General features: G+C 37.1%; 1 protein-coding gene across 4 annotated transcripts in view; it reads right to left on the bottom strand.

Annotated features, from left to right (window-relative positions):
• The window catches only part of STK24 (serine/threonine kinase 24), a 61,947-nt gene that overhangs the window by 25,667 nt on the left and 12,588 nt on the right, over positions 1-23,692 (bottom strand). The window contains exons 2-3 of one of the 4 annotated variants that reach the window (XM_056329835.1): positions 18,474-18,522; positions 6,666-6,803 (exon numbers count right to left, since the gene is read on the bottom strand). Coding sequence is in view for 1 of the 4 variants with exons in the window: in XM_056329832.1 (XP_056185807.1) it covers positions 18,292-18,522 (231 nt within the window). In the remaining 3 variants the exon portion in view is untranslated. Of the gene's footprint in view, positions 1-6,665; positions 6,804-18,291; positions 18,523-23,692 lie in introns of those variants that run through there. The other 3 variants (XM_056329834.1, XM_056329836.1, XM_056329832.1) reach the window with 3 other exon arrangements.

Here is a 23,692-nt window from a genome sequence, read left to right on the forward strand (position 1 = left end):
TTCAGTGCTTTATTTTAAGCTCTGAAATAAGACCAGTTTTCTTCTTTTAAGCATCAGTCACAACACAGCATTGAATTTTCTTCCAAATACACTGAAGCCACAGTGAGTCATCAATCCAGATTTAGGATGATTCTTTATATAAACATAGATGAGCACATTAATAAGGGCACATGGAACATTTCCTTTTCCACAGTAGGAACACAAGGTTTTCCTCTGATGCCATAACACTGAGGAAAGGAACAGCTCTGGAATCTAAAAGAAGTTCTGTTATACAAAGGCAGAGTTTCTATAAATCCTTTCCAAACTAGTTTGCTCTTCTTGTGGTCTGACTTCTGATTTTAATTCTGATATCACACAAAAACCCTACATTTGCAGCTTTACCTCTAATGAAATATTCTCCATTAAGTCATTGTTATACTGTGAAACTATTCATAAAATAGGTGCAGTTACAGCAGGTAAAGAACTTCTAATATGTAAAAATCAAGGACTATACCCCCGCAAAAAAGTCATCCACCAAAAAACTCCTCTAGAGTCTCAGAAGTACATTTTAACCGAAATCAGAGAAGACATATACAGAAAAAAATAATCAAGACTAAAATGTTTGTTTATAAATCCTTATGAAGTTAATGAAGCATCTGAATAAACAGGGAAAGGCCTATCTTTACAGATGCTTTGGTTTTGGGGTCTTTTTTTATCATTAAGAAATACACATTTCTTAGCACTGTGATATTATATAGGAGAGACTGACCTAAAGCAATCAGGCCACAGTATATACTGATGAGAATGTTTCTAAATCACTTTTCTTGAAGGAAGAAGTTGCAGAGGGAAACATAACACAGAGCTGTGAAAGAGGCCTAGGACTGAGAAGTAAGAGCACCAAGTGACTTGTACAGTAATTTAGAATTTAACTAAAAGTCTTAATCAAGGAAGTCAAATAATGCAATTTGAAAACAGTAGTACAACAGTGAGCACATCTGTTTCTACATGAAACAAAATCCCTCCACCTATTTCGAAAAATTCCCCCACCTTAAACTTATTGTGGGAAAGATTATTTCCCATCTTAAATTTATGGTACACAATCAGCTGCAGAACAGACAGCATTTATAAATACGTATAAAAGGCTTGTTTAGTCCTGGAGATAAACTATCTCCAAATTCCACTTAGAATCTACATTTAAAAGCACTCTAACTTATGTCAAGAATCACAAGATAGAAATTACATACTTGATTGAAATAATACAACAGATTAGATAAAGTAAGACCTATCCTAACTTGGTCTATTTACTAAAAGTTTTACCATCACTAGATTAGTAGAAAAACCTACTGTATTGAAAAACAGAAACAGAAGAGCTTGGACAGAAACTCAACTAATCTGAAAAGAACAAACTAGTTCCAAAACTGACATGAATTGCACAATAGAATGTGTGATACTTTGTTTAATAAAAATTTCAGTTTAACTGGTATATACACCAAAGTAATGCAGGCCAGAAGAAGAGAGTTATATTTCAATACTTGCATAAATTTAGTGTTAATATTCATACTGATCCTCCAGTTTAAGAAACCAGATTAAAAGGACCTTGAGATACACAATGTATGCAACAGGATAACCTCTCTAATTTGCATTCATCCATACAGGTTATTACCACTCCTCGTGAAATTTGTCTTCTGTTAAATTACATATAAAAACACCCAGGGAAGTTTGACAGCTGTAGCAAAAAGAAGCTCCTCAAATACTTGCACATTGATTCTTAGATGCCCAACTTAAAAAAAAAAAAAGAAAAAAAAAAGCAGAGATCATGGAACTTGTTTTCTATATCTACTCTAAGCAACCTTGCCCACTGATTCCCTGCTTTGGAAGGAAAAATGGATTATTATTTTTTTTTTTTCCAAGATTTCTTCACGCTTGTGCTTTTAACTATGCGTCTGAAGCCCATGCCGCTCCACCAGGTGGCAGAATCACATAATGCCAAAGATGTTCTCTCGCCACCCCACCACCCCCCCCGCAAAGCAGGTCCGGTCCCAAAAGCAGCTGTGCAATCCACCGCAAAGAGAAGCACAAAACCATCTGTTTTAAATGAATCCAAGTACATTTATCACTCTGACACCCTTCATAATAACAGGAAGAAATAATTAACCAAAGAGGAATACACCTTAAGGAATATGATTGCTTGTATATCTGAATTCTTCAAAATGCTTTCCTTTCTTCACAATCACCCAGTCTACCTTCAGGCACCATTTCATTCATTCACCATCTCCTTTCAACACCAAATCACAACAGTTTTGTTATACAGGACAAAGAACAGGCACACCCTGGCACTTGAGGTCTCATTATTTAACAACTCACATGGACATCTGTGAGCTTACATGCAGAGATAAAATAGAGATCGATCAGAAAAAAAAAAAAATTGTACGATACTATAAAGGATGCACTGAGGCAGTGACAGAAAGTGGCGTTTATGGATTTGTTGTTCCTGCTCCTCTTAGACAAGCTCAAACCTTTCCACAACGCTAAAGGTTGCCAACTGTCTCAAATATGAAAAACATGTCTCAAGAAGTATCAAGACCTCAAAAATATTTTAAATGCCCTTTCCCTGGAGTTCACCCTTTCATAGAAAAAGAATACATATAAAAGAATATTATTTTAGGCTTTAGAGAGAAGGCACCTCTCAGTTACTGTATTGCCATTAGATCCTTGAAACTCATCAAGATTTGCAAATTTTCCAATTGTCAGTTGACTATTCAATTCCTAGACCCACAGATGAGAACAGATGCCATTTGCCAAAAGTGAGCTCTTTAACAGTACAAGGTGGCTATTACTGTTACTCAGCAAATGCAAGGCTTTGACAAGAAATACATACAGCTCTACCTCATGGCCTCGATTCTTGTATTATCTTGACTAGTTGTAACTACCTATACACATTACTGGTTCAATTTAAATCTAATCAGAACTAGATCCAGTGTCTCTATATGTTAACAGTGCAGAATGAATAGCAAAACACTATCTACTTTCATTCTATTCTTTCCAGTACACAATCCTGGGACAGAGAAGGTAAGCAATGCACACTCAAATTCCAAACTGCCTATCCAGATGCCAGCTGGATTGCTCAATGTCATATAACAACTCTTCTGACAGACACAAGGGATGTGACAAAGAATAGAATTACTGATCACAAAAGAAAGTTATTTACACTGCAGTTTCTCCAAAATCTGAATGCCATAGTCACATAATTCTGTTAGTCTAACCAGTAAATAATCAAGCCCTTTCCACTGCCAATGAACAAACCAACCCTACCACTCCACACCTAGGGTCCTATGACTGTTTTACAGCTATCAAAAAATGCTACAGTGTTTTTACCAGCTTTCGGAACTGTCCTCGCAGAAGACAACATCAGGGGGAAAAGAAGCATCTTTCAGTGCCAATTCACACCACCGTTCTAAAACAATATAGTTTGTTCTCAAAAGCAATCTCAGTAAGTGCTACTATTTTTTCTTCCATATCTGATGAACAAAAGATTCTCCAGCCACATTACAAGGAATAAATTATGCCACCATCATTCCAACACTTCCTAGAAAGCATATTGAGTTCCACCATGCTGTTGATCCTTCACTGGAACTTTTGTTTGACAATCTATTCATCTGCTAATGTCCTTCCATATACTTCCACCTACTGCTACAACACAAGCTTGTACAGATGGGTGTATCATTCCATCAAGGGGGAAACTACATGTCTACGTCATTACGGTCTTCATTAAGTAAAAACAAACTGTAGTATTTCCTAAAGACACTTGTTTCAGAGCACAGGAAAGTCAGATGCGATGAAAAGACAACTGTTGGCTTTGAAGAACAAGAGAAACTATTTCAGGAGAGAACACTGCTAAGGATACCCAGGTTGCCTTAGCCACTGATGATATCCTCTGGCTAAATTGTCCTCTCCCTCCCCCTTCCTCATCCTGTCACAACTAAATGCCCATGTGTTAGAGCAGAGTCTTCAAGTACTGTCCAGTGTGCTTTGAAAGGTGAAAAATAACTGAAACACCAACAGCTGCAGTGAATTAGCCATCTTTAAACTTGGAAATTAATATCTCGCTTTGCGGTTTTGTAATATAAGAGGAGCAAATGCAGATGTTATGAAATAAGGTTAAGATAAACTATTAATCAAGAAAGCATGAGCAAAAATCTAGCCATGCAGAAGATCATCTGGTATACACTGAAGAAAACAGTTAAAATTGATTTTGCGTCTTAAATGGATGATTGAATTCTACTATCAAATTGAAAGGCTCCAAAGAGAAAGAATACTGCTTTGAATATCAGCTTCCTCCAGGAATATCAGCTCCCCCAGGGAAATTTGACAAAGCAATAACTATATTTACTTTAAAAGGAATTAATGAATTCCAGAGCCTCCAAACAACGTAACACTTCCCACCTGTAGCTAGGCCTCTCATTTTATCAGAATTATGTCCATGAACAGATATTTATTTTTAGACGAGAAAGCAGTCTAGCAATTCTCAGCCCTGTTTCTACTCTTCCTTGCTGAATTCCTGGAGAAGTAGGCATAAAACCAAATTTATTAAAAAAACCACTCAATAAAACAAATAAAACCATCTCCACTTTCACTGACACTAAAAGGCTGATCCAATGAAGGGAACAAGAGACACCTTTGTTCCCTTCTCATCCGCTCACAGGAGAGGGCAACCCATTAATAAAAAGAAACTGTATCTGTGATTTAACTTGTCTTACATGAACAGAACGAACCTGCTAAGATTTACACAAGCTGTAGTGTGCTACTGCTCATCTTGGCACACTCAAGTAATACCTTGTAGAGATTTTAAAAAGTATTAGAATAATTCTAAGAAAAAGATTTCCAGTTTTCTGAAAGTTTCCTTCTTTGAATTTGAATATTTGTTTGCCTCTTTGAACATCAGAAACAGCAGTATAGAAAGAACACACTGGGAAAGACTATGTATCAAGAAAAAAATTCCAAATTCCTACAGTTGAACAACATACAACATATGAAGCATAGAAGATTATGAAAGAAAATTTTCCAATGAAACTAAGGAAGCTGACTATTGTAAAAGCAATCTCAGCATTTGGGGGGAAAACAAACAAACAACAACAACAAAATCCAAACCCATAAAAATCAACAACCACCACCACACATTTGAATACCCTCAAGCAAAAGCCAAGCTAATTTAATCTACCAACATAGCCAGGACCTGTAAACATTATAAGTCTGGAGGATCTGCAAGTTGTTCATAATAGCCTCAGATAAACCTCTTCCAAAGCTACGTGTAGAAATAGGTGGGATACTATTTCACAGGACGATCCACTGCTTTACTACCTCAAAATATTTAAGTCACAATCTACAGAACCTTTATTTGTATATGGTAGAGTCCAATAAGAAGGCTAGCCAGATGGCAGTTATTAGAAGTACTCTACACAGACAGAAAACTTATTTAGGTTTAAACTAATAGCTAAATAATACACTCTTCATTATAAATAGAAAAAAACAAGGCAAAACTTCACAGGACTTAATAATAGATACAGCTTAAATGGTCTGACTGCCAACTATGCACTCCAAATCCACACACCGAGGGGAAGAAAAAAAAAATCTGTTCATCTAACTCCTATTTACTAATAGTCTACTACACACCCAAATACTCCCATTTTTTAAAAAAGCAACCAAAACTAAACAAAAACCCTCACCAACTTCAACAAACAAAACAAGAAAGTTCCTCCTTATGATTACAGACATATTCTTAGTGGGTTTCATGTATGTTTACTGGCACAAAAACAAGAAAAGCAAGATCTACAGCTGAGTATTTGTACAAATGACCTGAAGGTAAGTAGGGAAGGGGTGGAAATAACCCGAAAAAGTCTGCTTTTATGAAAAAAAAATTAAAATAAATAAATAAGCCAACATGGGGGGTTTTTTTGTTTAAACCTCTGATGTCAAGGTAAGCTGCTGTTTATTTTAAGTTGCCCTTTCTACTAAACAATTACTCCATAGGCATTTGGAAGACAAACAGCTGCGCTACATCTAGGCAGCATCACTAACAAGCAAAAAAAAAACCACCATCCTAAGGATGTATTTCACTCCAGGAGAATGAAATGTAATCATTTGTTTCTACAGAACTTCTCTGGGTTCATGCTTGCTACAAATTTAATTTAAACATCCCAAGATTTAGGTGGAAATCACCTGGATATAAGGAATCATTCAGAGATCTATTTTTTTTAAAAAAAAAGCTTTGTAAAACTGTGGAGCAAGCAAGGTTGGGGTGGGGTTTTTTGCCCTGACCTTAACTTTCAGAATCATGAACTGACAAAAGCTCAAGTTTGAACCTCACCCAAAATATGAGAAACAAAATAAGGGAAGGAGTTATGTCTGAGTACAAATCCAGGAAGTATAAAATGTCTTCTTCCCTTACACTGGGGATACATTCTTAAGCAAATGGACAAGGATTACTGACAGCAATGGACATCTCCGTGAATCTTAAGGGGGCTGCAACCAGATGACGAGGCCTCCCAGAGTTCTCAAAAAATTTTCATAAAGGAGCCACAAGCAGAAACCTTTACGAGATGGTAATGCTGTACTAAAGAATATTACCATGGTGGGGTGTAGGACTGATATGAAGTATTTTGTCTGGGGAGCATTTCTGAGGCGCTTACCTCCTTTGAAGTCTCTTGGCGTCAGGATGAATGCTAGCTGTCCTCGGGCTGCCATCCCTTTGAGGGGAGGGAGATACAGATGAGCCCAAAGGTTCTCTTCTAAACACAAGTCCTTACTGCAAGCTGGCCAAAAGGTCCCTGCAATCAAAGAAATCATTGTGGTTTTGCATGTGGCGCATTTATGTCCTTTAATCAAGGTTTGTCAGCCATCTAACATGTTCAACCACAAAAAAAAAAAAATGCATCTGCTGTGCAGCCAATGCAGAACAGAGACTAAGGAAAGAAGAATTGTTCATTTCAGTTTGGATACTATGAACTCCATGCGTGATTTTTCAGACCAAGCAGAACCACCTCAGTATATAGTATTTTATGCATGTATATATGTATTAAAAAAAAAAAAAGCTATTTGCTTTTGGAATCATTTTTCCAACACTCTGAAACTCCCAGTTTCTTCCGATCTCAAGAAAAAATGCCACATTCAATGTATTCTACAATCTAATGCAGCAGTTATTTTTCAACAATTAGTAAATCTCACAACAGTATAAAATTAATCCTTAAATGCATTCTTTTTGCTATAAGCTAGTTGAAACAGAACTTGCAGAGCCACTCACTAGGAAAAAGAACAATGGAAGTTCTGTCACAGTACTGATAAAAGATTCCTTCTGCAGACCATTTAGCAGACTTTTGTGTTTGCATGCCAACATGCTAAAGCCACAAGCTCTATGTTTTCCTTTAGTGTGAGTCATCTCTAACAGTGTCCATATTCACAGCCTCTTTGGCACATCTCCTCGGCACGTGTCCATCTACCATAGCAGTGAACCTCCACAGCCCAGCTGTCACAAGCCTAGGCATGTCATATGAAGCACATGATTTCCCACAGCTTCAAACTAATAGGCAATCTTGGTTTATAACTCTTTTACCAATTACAGTATTACAGTAGAAGCAAATAGACACTTACTTCTTGTATTGACTGCAAAATCAGTTCCTAGCTGGTAAGCACAAGAAACTTACACAATAACTGAAGCACTATAGACATTTCACTTCCTAAAGGAGGGGGTAACCACTACTTTAGAACATTAAGTGTACACAAGCCCATGCTCTTCCTCTTCCCACTTGCCTACAGCCATTTTCCCTTTTCTCACTTCAAAAAAGTGTAAAAAATGATGACACTTACAACCACTATCCTTTTAACTGTTAAATTTTTTTATTACCTAGAGGGGCTGACAATAGCCATCAGACTATTGTCATCCCGCCCTTCCCTGTCCACCAGGCAAACTACTTCAAAACCATGCCTATTGAGTCTTTAGCTTACAGAGGAGAAAAAAAAAACCTAACTGCAATCTGTGGCAGATCTTTTCCCAGGAAGTCCATTTAAAGAGGCACATGAAGATTAGTGAGTGACTTAAGTGGTTCTATGACAATCCTTACTTGGTCTATTCACCTCTTACAGATAGGCACCAAGAAGGCAAGAAACACAAAAATGTAACCCAAAATCAAAGCTCCATATAGAACTGAACTTTACTGATAGATAGATCAAATGGTTATCAAGAAACTGTAAAACAAAGTCCCAAAATGGGAAATTGGAAGCACAAGTAAATCAGCATTAGTTTACAGAATTCATTTGTCCAGATAAACTGCAATACAACAAAAGCAGAACTAACAAATTACCCTTGCATCCAATGAATACTGAGACCAGTAATTTTTTTTCCCCAACAAAATGTTACCCTACTTGCACTTACATATCTTAAACCTGTTTCACTGGAGTAGTTCACATGAGTAATGCTCAGGGGTGTTATGAATTACTGTCCTCTCTAGACCAGAAACAAACTCCCAGCAGAAAATATGAGGCACAAGAACTCCTTCAACTCCATTGCCCAAAAAACCAATTGCTCTAATGCTTACATCTGTTCCTGTTTACTCATTACATCAAATTAAACTCAAAATGAAAGGTACAATTCAAATTCACTTACTTGCACAAACATCAAACCACTCATCTGTATAGTTTTTTCACCACTTCTGTATAGAGTTTCCAAGATCTTTCACATCCTCGTTTTGCAGCCTGTAAATCTTCACTCCTCTCTTCACCTTTTGCATTCACATTGCTATTAAATACCACTGTCTCCTTTACATAATATTCATAGGCCAATCCTTCAAAACTCTTAACTACTAATGAAGTTGTATTTATCAGGCCTAAATCACCCAGGTTCTTCAACTCAGATTTCTGCCAAGCTCATCACTCCAATCCCTGCAAAACACGTAATTTTTCTGCAAACCCCTTAGTATTTTCTACTTTTTCTCTTACAGTTCTTCCCTGACCTCTAATTACTGCTAAAATCACCTTCTATTCACATCCATCATTTCCATTCTGCCTTTCTCCCCATGTTTTTGTTTTCCTCTTATAAATTGCCATTTCAAGGAACCGTTGAAGAATGCAGAAAGGAAGAAAGCCTCAGAACCTCCAAATGATTATTTTTATCCCAGCTGCTATACAAGTACTTACAAATTTAGTAGTATAATGAAAAAAAAAAACCCAAACAAAACAGAAATAACCTTAAGAACTTGGTTGACAACAGTGGTTCCTGAATACAAGAACTGCAATGTTTTAGAACTAACACAGTCCATAAACCTACTCACTGTGGAACTTTCCTGTTCAAGTTCACTGGTTTTGAGTCTAACCAACTTTCTCCAAATAACAATTTCTGGAAGTTCGACATTCAACCATTTTAGTAAGTTTAGTAACATGCCATAAGATAATATTCCCTTGTATGTGTAAAGAATGTGAGTTTTCTGCTTTTATGCAACTATCACCATACAGACCATAAGAAGACCTAGAAGACTTAATTTGACCCAAATAACTGTATAAACACTGAAGTATACTGAAGTAAAAGGAAGTTAACTGAGCAATAGAAACTACCTGATGTTCACATTAAAGATATGACACAAACATAGCAACCATATAAGATCGCAGGATTATGAGAGGTGCATAAAAAAAAGAAGTTTTGAATAGAAATGGCAAATGTTTTAGAGGCTCACGAGATCACCAGATCAATAGAATGGCAGCCACCTGACAGTGCCATTTGTCACACTAACTGAAAAGCCTTGTGCCAGGAAGCCTATTTAGGCAACAAGATGGGGAACCAGCTGACAAAACTATTCCACCTAAACCTGGGCACAAATACATACACATACACACACGCGCGCGCTTTTTTCAGTGTTGCTGCTGTTGGCTGATCGAAGAAGTTTCATAAACAATGATTTGGCAGTATGCTCCTGTAAAGCTTTAGACCAATCTGAACCATCAGTGTATAGTCAACCCCAGCCAAAAAAAGGAAAAGAAAAAAAAAAAAAAAAAAAATGGCATTTAGTCCCTGGCCTACCTACTGGGTGAGTTGAACCAGCTGAACCACCTCACTGAAAGTTTCAATAGCCCCTGCTGTTAGGGTGAGGAAGCAGCCAGTTGCAAGGCAGAGTTGGACTTCCTCTTCCAGCAGCAGTGAAAAAAAGCTTGCACTTAGATGCCATACCAATACCCCCCCTTTTCAGTTAGCTCAGGAGCATGCAGCAACAAGTGTAACAGTTAACATACAGGATACAGGAGGACATTTGACAAACAGTATCACATAGTTAGAAAGCAATGCTGTCATCCTGACCTATATGGACAAACTAAATAAAAGGTTTCATCTTACAGCTAAACTAGAAGCAAGCTGTTACCAAAATTCAGGGTCCTTCCCTCTCTGTCCCCTCTCCTCCCAGTTTCAGAGACATCCAACCCCACCTTTTTTTTTTTTTTTTTTTTTTAACAGACCTAGTAATTTTGCAGTCACAGGTCTGCACGGGCTAATTTCTATAGGCTTGGGCTTTGCACTTTCTGCTCTTTCCAAGAGCCATGTTATTTTTGGAAGGGACATGAGAAGGCATTGGGTAAACGTCTCCCAGCTGAACCAAGTCATTATGCAGTCAATAGATCCGATACAAGGAAAATGGCAGGAACATGAAAGCAGGATGGGGAACAAGGTACCGTTGCTGCCTGTTTCACCAGCAGCTATCTCTAAGATCTGCCTAAAGGCTGGTACCAAGACATGAAATTGCACACAGAGTAGTTCATACCATACAGAAGCCAGCAATCAGAGCAGTACAGAGGCAGCTTTTAAGGCCATCAAAACAACCACAACACAAACACATTACTTCCAAGAACTTCCATTTTACATTGAGCTTTCTAAATTCTAATTTACAACAAGATCAGAATATCATGACACAGTTAAGTACTTAAAACACCGGGCAATAAAAAATATAGTTATTTCAAATTCTCAGTTTTCTTTGAGCTATACTAGTGATGCTTCCCAACCTTGATACACTTGTACAATAAGAATTATTCAGAATTATAAAAAATTAACAGTGCAGAACTGATTACACTGATGAACCAGAAAATTCTTGAAGTCACCACTGCTTACTAGGTACATTCTTCCACAGACTCAGGAAAATAGGATAATATGATACAGGTTCCAGAAAGTGGTAATAATCCCTTGGACTGCTAAAGGAACGTAGTGGAATTAAAAGTTTCTGAAGTCACAATTCAAAGTAGTATCTTTGAATAAAGACAATGCAAACAAGGGATTCTTCTCATTAAGAGCACAGCAAATGACTACAGGAAAAGACAGAAGTATTAAAGACTATGTGCAACAGAGGTTCAGGTTGCAAAGTAACAATCTCTGAAATAAGAAAGGACCGAACTATTTTAAACATGAAAACATGGCCTCACAGCAAAACCACCTGAGCTACAGGTAGAGTTCAGCTCTTTTGCACCCCTTTGTATGTTAAGTAGTGTCCTGGTTTCAGCTGGGATGGAGTTAATTTTAGGAGTTAGTGTGGTGCTGTGTTTTGGCTTTGATGTAATTTTTCAGTTCCTCAGGCCTTGTTAGTGAAAAGACTGGAGGGGCACAAGGAACTGGGAGGGGTCACAGCCAGGTCAGCTGAACCCAACTAGCCAGAGGTAGTCCGTGCCATGGGATGCCATACTTGGCATATATATCTGGGGGGTTGGCTGGGGTGGGCAGGTCATTGCTCAAGGGCCAGCTGGGCATCAGTCAGCAGGTGGTGAGCCAGTTGCATTGTGCACCACATATTTCTTTCTTCTTCATTATAATTGTTATTATTTTTACATTTTTATTCTATTTCAATTATTAAATTGTTCTTATCTCAACCCTCAAGTTTTACATTCCAGCTCTCCTCCCCATCCCTCTGGGTGAGGGGGGAGTGAGCAAGTGGCTGCGTGGTGCTTAATTACTAGCTAGGGTTAAACCACAACAAGCAGGAAAAACTCTGCTTTGTTCTCCCACCCTGACAAGCACTATGTAACACCTGCCACAGGCTGCCTGCTATATCAAATGAGGATGGAATGCACCAAGCCCCTTAACTTCTCACTGACCCACTGCATACATTTAAGGTCACATCAGTTCAGAGATGTTCATATACATTAAAGTAAACCTATTAAATCTGTAAAGCAAAAGGACATTGACTTAAAACTTATTAAAGTCACATCTAAACACCCACATTCACAGTTACATTATCTAGATAGACTGCCGTGACAAGAATATTCAACATGACCACATTAATGTCCTTGAGTTTCCTAAAGCATGTAAGCTTAAGCTTCTTTAAATTCAGCAAATAATGATTTAAAAAGTAATTGCAAGTGACATAACATCCACCTCATATAAACTTTTCCAAGATTTAAGCTATCTAAATGTGTCTCTTTACCAGATGAAACTTGCTTAGCTTGACTACTCAGTAATTGTAGCTTGTCGTATTTTGGCGCAGCAGATTAGAAAGCACTGAACTATCACCATGTAAATATGGAAAAGCTTTCATATATACACTTCCAAACCTTCTCATAGTTAAACAAAATCAAGCCTGAACTTCAGTATTTCTCTGGAATACCACCTTTCCAAGCCTCAAACTGTTCCTGAAGCTCTTTATTGAATGCATTACAGTTTTTCAGCCACACTGAACTGGCCATAGTATTCAAAGAATACCCTCACTGATGCCAAAGCCCTAACCAATCTAAGATTTGTTCTGACTCAGCCACAGCATTACTTTCCAACCTCATGTTCATTAGATTACTTAAAATTAACTATAGATTACTTTGAGAATCACTGCTTTTCAAAATTAAATCTTTATTTTCAGACATCATTGCCTGAACTCATTGTTGTACAGTTAACCAAACTTCATAGAAGTGGCATGGGTTTCTTCATGAGGGTATATTTTGTCATTCATAAAGTTTAACCAAAAGCTATATTCAGGTTTTTTGCAGTCTATATAAACACCAGCTTGACTTACAGCAGCAGGTATATTACATCCTAGACATGAGATAAAAACCCATACAGGTATAAACACTAAAACGAAGACTATCAGCAGCTATCCTTTATGAACCTTACCAGCATCCATTTTCTTATATACTTTTTTTTTTTTTTAAGAATTCTTAAAATACCTTTATAGACTGGGAAGTTGTCTGGGTAAAAGAAAGGGGGAGGAAATAAACCAGAAGTTTGATTCACATTGGGTCATGAAGTTGAAACAGTTCATGAGAGGATATTTCGAAAGCTACAAAGTGTGCTAGAAAAATACATCTGAAGTATGAAGAAACATGAGCTTAGAAACAGTAATATTTTTTTAAAACACATACTCTTAAGACTAGCTCAATATCACCTGTACTTTAGTTATATTGGATATTGAAATTACTTAGTGATCATTTGCTCTACCATTATATTCATATGTATAGAAGTTTAAGATGGGAAACTTAAAAACTTTTTGATGTATACATACATATATAAACACATTGTTCTCAGCTTTTGTCTGTATACATATATTAACCTCAGCTTTGAGTGGCATACATATATGCAAAAAAAGCCAAGATTCTTTATTCTTCATATGTATGACACATGAAACTCTATTCTTCAACCATTTAAAGACAAATTAATTTCCTCATGTATTTCTGAACAGTAATACAAGATCAAAAATACAAAAAATGTTATGAAGTTACAACAAAGCAGTAATTAAATTTATTAGCTAAACTGAAGAAACATTATCAGAGAGGCATCTGACTCTTGGAGATAAAACAGATTGCAACCAACCCATCCCCAAAAGGGGAAAACAAACAACTTCAGAACCAAATCTGACTAAGCTATTGAAAAATTAGTAAAGAACATGCAAAAAGCAGAGCTGGCAGGCTCCAAGGCAGAAAAACTTTTAGAATAAGCAGCACAGCAACATTTTTAAAAAGTTACAGTATGGCATAACTCAGACAGCAAACACCAACTTCAGACAATTTTATAAGAAAAGTAATAAATAAAATAAATCTAACAAGATACAAAGAATCCCCATTCTGTTACAAAGGAGGCAATGGATTATGTTATCTAAAATCTAAAGAAATAAACAGACCCGAAGAAGTTTCAAGAATTAATTTTGTAAAGATCTAAAAAGAACTATTAATTCTTCTATGCATGGAGCATTTAATCAGATCATAGATGGAACAGATGAATCCTTTGGAAGACAGCAAGGATAGATACAATGAGCAGAGCAGAGAGAGGCAATAGGGTTCACTGTGTATTTTTGTTAAGCCTACTGCATTAAGGAACATTCATACAGGTTTTTAACAGACCATGGCAGATAAGGAACAGCAATCCCCCTAGATATATGCACCCATACAAACCATGTTGCTGTAACATGCTTTAAGAGCAGCATTCTAGTTACTATCTCCTACAGTAGACAAAAGCCCTTTCTCCCAATATAATGAGAACACAAAAACTTCGTATCTAAAAATGTGGCTTTAGAAAGGAGCATCTGCATTTCTGTTTATATAAAGATCTTTGGGTTTCTGAAAAAAAGATGTTCCACAAATTAATTTATGTTCAGGGTGACAACCTAAACTGGTATCCACTTCACTACTGCTTATTACTTTGTTTGAATGAACTCTGGCCACAGCAATTACACACAAACCTCCAACAAAAGATGTGAAGAACAAAGTCTAGAGGGTCCAGAGGGAATGGAAGACTTGCTCTATGCAAGCAATAAGCTGCTTTTTATTTAAGACTCACTGTGTTAAAGCACTAACACTAACAGCTATGGCTTAGTCTCTGGTTATGAAAAAAAATATTGCTATAAAGCAAGCATTTCCGAAAAGATTAAGTTAGGATATACGAAAAATTTTAGAGTAAGAAAATTTAACAAGGCTTTTGGGTATATCACCCTACTCTAAAAAGTAGTTAGAAATTAATTTTTTTTTAATGTAAATTTCTAGGACAAAGTAGCTCTCATTAACCCATTAAATGCTCATACTCATTTCAAGTTGCACTTCCACGCATATCATGCTGTAGACACCAAGAGCTTGACAAGCTTTTCTCACAAACACCAGCTGAAGACAGTAAGAGGCCTCAGGCAAGTAGAGCAGTATTATATAAGCCTTCTAAAATTTCAAGCAACAGGCCCCCTAACACAATCACATGTATAATCAAGTAGCTTAACTGAAGCAGGTGTGGAATAACTGAGAAATCCTTGTATTTTTCTTCAGTCTCTAAGATAGATGATTTAGGTGTTAAAAAAAAAAAATACAAAGAAATCAACCAACCTCAAAACATTCCGACTACCTAGAGAACCTTCAAAAATATAAAAGTCTTCATGGCAATGCTCATTAACCACTTTTGCTGAAATACAGAAAGCCTCTTAAAATCTGTCAAATATTTTAAAGGATGTCAGAGCAGGTATTCTGCAATTACATAGACTTGTTCTAGAAAGGGTCATAAAGAATTAATTATCAGGTCTGCAGTGTCACAAATGAGATATAACAAGTTTCAAGATACTAGAAAAGAAAAATTTCTAACAAAATAAATACCAAAAAGTTCTCATAAAAGATATTACTCCTACTTAACAACTGACATGGGAGTACTTAAGAAAAAAGTTATTACACAATAAAAGACACCTCTTCAGCTCACAAAAGGATATGCAAGAAACCTAGGGAAACAAAGACTGATCTAGAGTCAGAAGGAAAAAAGTGAGACAGACTGTAATTGGAATTGCTATTTGTCTAACAAAAATAATTTAAAGAAAATCAGTTTGAGAGTTCTCTATAAAGAGTACTTATATCCAAGATCCACCAGACACATGGGTCAGCACACACTGCTTCACAGGCTTTAGAGAATAATAATTGCTGCAGTGGCTGGCAATATAACCGAAGATCCCATCATTTTCCTACTTGCTTACTTCAAAGAAGTTCATTCTGTGAGAAAACATTAATATATTTATTTAATTAGTGCTAAACTGTCCAATCATGGAAGAAATAATGTCTCCTAATCACTCTAAACATGGGAAATCAGTGTGTTGAATGGATTATCACACCGTCAGAATTAAGAGTTAAAAGACAGTCAGACCTTTAGAACTACATATGGCAGTCCTGGCTTGCAAATGCAACAAGGATCTGCAACAAATAAACCTAGATTCCTAGCCAAGAATATTAATCAATTCATTTAAACATTAATATGGATCTTTTTAAGAGTGTATGTATATATGATGACACGTTATTATTATCCAATAACAAGACCCAACTCTTACTTGAGAAAGCTAAAAGAACTGCAAAATATTTCCTTTGCAAAGATTCCACCACTTTAGCATCACCTAATAACCACCATATATTTCTAACAGCATAAAGAAATGAGCTTTTTGTTTTGAAGACCAAAAATTCTGTAGTACCAAGTGTCTTACAAAACAACATACATTCCAAGGAACTGAAGTAATGAATAAACATGAATAGCTGTACATTCTACCAGCTGTATTAAGAGCTACACTATCCTCTAAAAGTAACCAGGAAGTCATACATAGGCACTGTTAGGGCAGTATCTTAGAAAACTGATGCAAGTTGGAAAATCCACACGCTACTGCACTTGACAGAAGGGATGCAGAAGGCACAACTATTTTCAGAGGGTCCTCCTCACAGCAATAAACACAAATATCACTAATGACAGTTCCATCCAGCCAAACCCAGCCAGGCTACTGAGCCCTACTGCCTCCTCTCTCCTTCAATTAGTAAAAGCAACAGTTGCAACACTATCTCAATAAAATGTTGACATTCACCCAGTTCGAATTCCGACACTGGATTATCTTTTTCAGCCACATTGCTATTACCCATTTTAAAAACTATTAAGTGGCATTCCCATCAAACTTCTACTTTTCTTGTATTCTGCTTCACTTATCCTTTTAAGATTTTACTGCTCCTCCTCTAAAATGAACAAATTTGAAGCAGAGAGACAGTCCAGGAGAGAAATGTCACTTTCGCCTTTTCGCCATACTTAACTTACCAAACCTAGACCAAGAAATTTCAAAAGTAGTAATAAAAGCCATAATTAAAATTTATAATAAAAATCTATAATAAAAAATATTACTGCGCTTAGTTATGCGCCTCTTGATGCTTCTGGGATCTAAACTATACATAACTTCAAAGTCCAGCACTGGTGACAGGTTTTCAGGTCTGAAACCATTCACAAAGCATTCAGTGGTAACATGCCCAAGCAAACTGGTTCATAGCACAAGGAAGAAAGGAAAAACTGTCTGTTAATTCAGTAATTTATCTCCTGGATTCAGAAAAAGTCCTTTTTCCCTTGGAAACTAATTGGCAGTCTCAGAAATCCAGAGATAAAATGAGGTTCCCCTTTCAGAACCTCCATGTCTTTGCTGATAAATAGAATGCTTCCACAAAAGGAAAAGATGCCTGAAAATTAATTTTGAAGTATCTTCTGCCTACTTGTAACTTCAAACCCTATCAAGAGGACATCTCTTACTAGATTGCCATCTTACTGTCATAAAAGAGCTATTCAGATGGGGACAAAGTCTGACCAAAAAAAATAAATACCAAAAGCTTCCAGAAATTTTCACTGCCTTTTGGAGGTAATAAATCACTGTGTCCATCCAATTAAAAAATTCAGACAAAACCAGCTGTAATTGGCACACTTAGAACTGAACTCTGAAATTAACTAGCAGAGGGAGGGAAGGGAAACAGATTCACAAGGCAGTTAATAGAAACCCCTTCCTATAGCTTCATTTACAGCTAATGTGCTGTTTGCTAATGTGCAAATAAATTAGCTTTTAGATTTTAATTTTTAAATCACTCGGATCAAGCCTAGGTTCGGTCTCCTTTGACACACAACCTAAGCTTTGCTGCTAATCAGACCTCAACAAAAACTTTCAAGCTTCACACAACAGCTGATACTACATTGGTTTTAATGTTTCAACAACTCAAATGCAGACTTAAGTCATGTTTTCTGAATTTAAACAACAGTTAAGAGTTACATTCTCCTAATGTTAAGGGAATCTAAACATATTACTTAGAGCTTAACAAATCAATGTTATTTAAATTCTTTTTGTACAGAAATAGCAAGACACATGCATACTTTTTTTTTCTACTAAGTTCTGTCACACTTCAAAATACAGTAACTCATTATTTCTTTAGAGTTGAAAGGACAAAAATATATTTTTCTTCAACTGAGGTCTGACTGAAACCTTGCCAACAAAAAGAGGCACAATTGCATAACTTGGAAAAAAATTATTTACAAAATCAAATCACCACCACCTGTAAGCACCTTACCTTTAAATAGGATCCATAATACTTAGTTACATATGGACTGTCACACTGACTCAGCACTGTGATTTCTTGTTGGATGTCTTCTATTTCATCTTCTGCTTCTTCTAGGTCAATAATTTTTATAGCCACCACTTTTTGAGTCCGATTGTCAATTCCTTTAAAAACTTCACCAAAAGAGCCCTTACCAATTTTCTCCAGTTTGGTAAACAGTTCTTCTGGATCTGCCTTCAGGGTCTGTTAAAAATAAGAGAAAAGTTCATTAGTATTTGTAACATTGAAATGAAATGTCATATATTTGAAGGCAACAAACACTTCAAATTCTACACATTTGTACCTATCCAGCTATACTTTTTCTATCTCCATTATTAACATATCCTTACCACATCCCTTACAGACACACACTGCAACATTTATGCTTTCCTGTACGTAAAGTACAAATTTAACACCATCCCTGTAACAGAGTTTTATCCTATCTGGCACCAGAAAGTGCTGCTACCTCGATTCCTTTTTCTTTGTCAATAAACTGCACACTGAGACTGAAAGATCCTTGCAAAGATTTGGCTTCTATTAAAACCAAAATAGATCAAATACCACTACCAATAGAAGTAAACTTCTGTCCACCCTTTTCTCTCAAAATTGGTCCATTTTCAGAACCCAGGGTCCTACCCTGTTCAATTTTTATTTTTTACATCTCTCATCCTCTTAAGGATTTTGTTCCCATTCTTCAGTGCACAGACTACCATTTCGTTTGTTTCATGCGGCAAACAATCCTCTTCAATTTCCTTCTAAGGATCACCTCCATGAACTGCCATGCTTCCTCCTTATCCCCGACCCTAAGGTTTTCTGGAGCTGGATCTCTTTATCCAACTGAGAGAAGCATAAAAAGAAAAACTCATTCACTCCTAAAAAACATCCTGTTCCCATCTATCTTGATTTGAACAGTCACATGAAAACTGCAAGTGCTCACCTGAACAAGCAAACACAAGACCTACATGGACCACCCTACCTATTAGTTTTTCTTCCACTGTCAAGTATTCAGCTAGCTACTAGTGCTGTTAGGCTTCTCACTTTCACTGCACAGATGGTAAATTCCATTGTGTACCACCTTCATCTAACAGCAAGGAGCCTTTATAGCTAACAAAAGCATACATACCATTAAATATAATTAAACTGGATAAGTCATAAGTAGGGGAAACAGTCATTAAATGAAGAAAAACAAGATAGCATTACTTGGAATCTTTCCCTTAAAAAGTAAAACAAACACTTCAAAAGACTTCTTATTGTAGATAAAAGGATGAGGTTCACGCTAAGCGAATAGACATTGTTGATAGAGGAAAAAAAAAGAGGCTTATACAAGAAAAATTCAGTAATGCCTAAATAGGCATAAACCCACACATTTATACTTAGCTAAACTTTGTAAAAGCATAAAGAGAGGAATTAAAATTTCTAAAGTTACCACTGACAAGCACTGAGCCAACATTTTCTCTTTAACAATTAACATACAGCATTTCTCACCCATACTTCTATTTGTGCTCTCACAGCTCAAAGGTTATGTAACTAACCCATGTAGCCCTGAGAAGAAGATAGTCTAGAAGATGTTTTAGTTCATCTGGAGGTACCTGAATTTCACAGCTGAATTAGCTGTTTTGAGGACCAGGTAGCTGTGACTGACTGAGCCCAGAGATAAACCCACTCAATTCTTCAGGCAGTGTGGAGCAGTCTGGATTCTATCATCTTGTGGCGCAAACTGAGTACACTGATACTTCTAATACTTCAAAGTAAGCTACAAGACATCAGAGTTTTCAGATAATCAGCCCAAGAACAGATCACTGGTGAGATCGGTCCAAAGAAAAAACACTCTGCTAAGTATACTGCAAAACTTCACCAGCCCCAAGAAGTTCCCCATGATTTGTCTTATGGATCCATCTTTCTATCTGAACTCAGTTTCAGGAAACAAGTAATGTCCTGGTTTCAGCTGGGATAGAGTTGGTTTTCTTCTTCGCAGCGAGTACAGTGCTGTGTTTTGGCTCTGATGTGAGAACAATGCTGCCAGGACACTGATGGTTTTAGCTGTTGCTGGGTGATGTTTATACCAAGTCAAGGACTGTTCAGTTTCTCAGGCCCTGCCAGTGAGAGGCTGGAGGGGCACGGGACATTGGGAGGGGACACAGCCAGGACAGGTGACCTGAACCAGCCAACGAGGTATGCCATACCATGGGACGGCATGCTGAGCATATAAACTGGGGGAAGAAGAAGGAAGAGGGGGTCATCTGACATGGCGTTGTCTTCCCAAGTAACAGTTACGCATGACAGAGTCCAGCTCTCCTGGGGATGGCTGAACACCTGCCTGCCGGTGGGAAGCAGGGAATGAATTCCTTGTTTTGCTTTGCTTGTGTGTGTGGCTTTTGCTTTACCTATTAAATTGTTCTCGTCTCAACCCTCGAGTTTTACATTCCTTTTCAATTCTCCTCCCCATCCCTCTGAGTGAGAGGGAGAGAGTGAGTGACGGCATGGTGTTTTGTTGCCAGCCAGGGTTAAAATTCGACACATAAGGACATGGGGTTTTATACTTTTGTCATTAAAAGGAACAGAGCAAGAGATCCAAGCCCACTCCACCAAAAGAATCTTGTTCCTCTAAGTTCAATGTAATGAGAATTACATACTATTACACGCTATTAAATACATAATATGCTAACATATCTCCCACTTGGAAACAAGACCAGGGCACTTCATGTTTTCCAGCAACTGCAGTTATCCTTTTAGCAACACTTCCAGGGACATAATTTGTAAGACGACAAAACTAGGAACCAAATCATGCTGTAGTGGTTCTCCTCATGCCCCCCTGAATGTTTGGTGCTTTTTTTTGTCAATATTCAAAATGGTCTTCTCTGAGAATTCTTCATGAATAACAATAATCTTAACACTTGCATCAGATGTTTTCCCTTGTGGAAGACAATTACCAGTCTATGTTTTCATACATACTGTGTTAGAATTTGAGATGATGTGCTGGAGAGAGCTGTGCACTCCTAATCCATCCACACAGGCCTTCTAGTTCCATTCACCAGCCACAGGAATCTAAACATTACATCACTACAAAGGCATTTGGGTAAATCACAACCTAATCCTAGTCACAGCTGCCAAAAAAAAAAAAAAGGGAAAAAAACCCCAAACAAACGGTGTTTCATCTCCGGAGACTAAAAAGCCAGCACTACTCAAAGTGGCAGTGTACTGCAGTTGTTCTAACAGAGACAAATACAAGGGCTACCTGCCAGCAGCTCTTTGAGATCTGTTGGCCTTCTGTTTTAACCCCCTGTTGTCCCTTCTCCTCCTCAACCCCTCAAACATCTATTATCATCATATATTAAAGCCCGTTATTTCATGACACCAACACCTTCAGAGATTTGCAGAACTCTCACAGCCTCATTTTTACTGTATCAGGCTCTTGGGATTTTGGTACTAGGCTGAAAGTTTTATAAAACAACTGCAAAAGAATATTTTCCCAGTCACTTTGTGTTAGTAATTCGAAAAAAGCAGGGAAGATAACTGTTTCTGAAAGTCCCGAGAAGCAGGAAAAAACTGTCCCAGCTTGATTTTTTACAATCGAAATTTCACAGCCATTTTGAAGTGTTAATTGTTCAATAATAGCTGGAATCAATATAATTAAAATTATTATTAATAATAGTTCCTTCTCCAAGTTCCTTGTGAAATTACTAATCACAAGTAAAACCACGACACTTTTCCTTGCCAAAGCAGAACTTCAGTAAATTCATTTCTTAGTTTTAAAATTTAAAAGTCACCACTCTTGAATTCTGATCTAAGCAACAAGAGGGAGCAACTGGGTTTTTTAAAAAAAAAAAACTTCTCTTGCTAAGGTTGTCTGTGTTTTCTTCTCAGGAGACCAGGTGTTTGCAGTGAGAGCCTTAAACTACTGGCAACACACGTTTTTGGAAAACTACCATTTCATCTCACTCTAACAACCTGCTTTATTTCAAAAACAGAGAGATCAGGCCTCCAGATACATAATGAGCTGCTTGAATTTGAAAGTACATGACTGGCCAATTCCCATTCATTTTGTCCAAGATCACACCTGGAAAGGATTCTCATATTTGCTTGGTTTTGTAAATACTTCCAACAGAGCCAAAACAAACAAATAGTAAATATTTTCTCTACCTGACTGAACAGAGCAAAATGTCTTCCATAGATTCTGTCACTACATTTTTGCTGACTCTACTCTTCTCAAGCTTTCACTAAGCATATAGCTTTCTCCTACTAATATTAAAACAAAGGGAACCAATAAATGAGCCTTCCTGTGACTAAGCACACAGAATATTGCTAGAAAGCACAGAAGTGAGCAGCAACATCTGTTGCAAAAGAATAAAGCTAACCACCTTGTTTGATAAAGAGCTAGATCTCTACCACTAAAATACGTCCTTCTAAGTGTGTCACAGAATACATCATGTGGCAAATGAAAAACAAGGTCTGGAACATTTCCATCTAGTGATTACAGAACTTTCAATTCCCATAACCACTCGGATTAGTTTGTCTTTTTTTTTTTTTAATAGTTTTTCAAACTTCTGAATGCCAATCGCAGCCATCCTGTCTCAACCTCCATGTTGTTTCACCATACAGAACAAAGTCCTTCACTTTTCACGACAAGCAGAGCCACCATTCACCCAATAATTTGAGTAATCTCCCTATACTTGTTCCACATTGGATTCATTACTTTGACCTTAGTCAGCCACAAAAACATACTGCACTTCAAATTAACTCTTCTCAGTACCTAACATCACTGTTGTCCACTTCTACAGAATAAAGACTGGATCTGAGAACATATTGGACTATTTGTTCCATTTGGCCTCATGGCTTTAACTCAGCTGTGACCAACTAAAGCCACTCACCTCTTCCTAATCCTCCGCATTTCCAAACAGTGAGTTCCCAGCCTACTGCAAAGGTCCCTTGTAATAATTCCTACTTACAACACCTTGCACTTTATGCTATTCTGTTCAGTAATTCAACTCTTCAAGGCTGTGTAGCTCTTCAGTAATGGCCTCTCAAGTATAACAGGTGCCTTTAATTTTGTACTATCAGCAACTTTTATCAGCATGCGTTGTCTTTTTTTATGCTAAGGTCACTTTTCAGTCACCATCTGTCAAGAAGATTCCTGGAGAAACCAGCAGCATTATCCACTTCGACATTACCTCTCCAGTACTCTAATCATGGTCAGGACAATACACACCTTACAAGGTATTTATTTTTATGAAACCGTAACTCTCATCTGCACTAACTGCCCCTTTAAGTCAACAGAAAGTGTTACTGAAATTCAAAATAATTAAACCAAACTTTATCCATAAACATTCTGACGTAGAATACAGCTTTAACTGAATCTTTCTGCATTTCATCCCAT

Source organism: Falco biarmicus, chromosome 2 (assembly GCF_023638135.1).
Source record: "Falco biarmicus isolate bFalBia1 chromosome 2, bFalBia1.pri, whole genome shotgun sequence".
NCBI classification, from domain to species: Eukaryota; Metazoa; Chordata; class Aves; order Falconiformes; family Falconidae; genus Falco; species Falco biarmicus.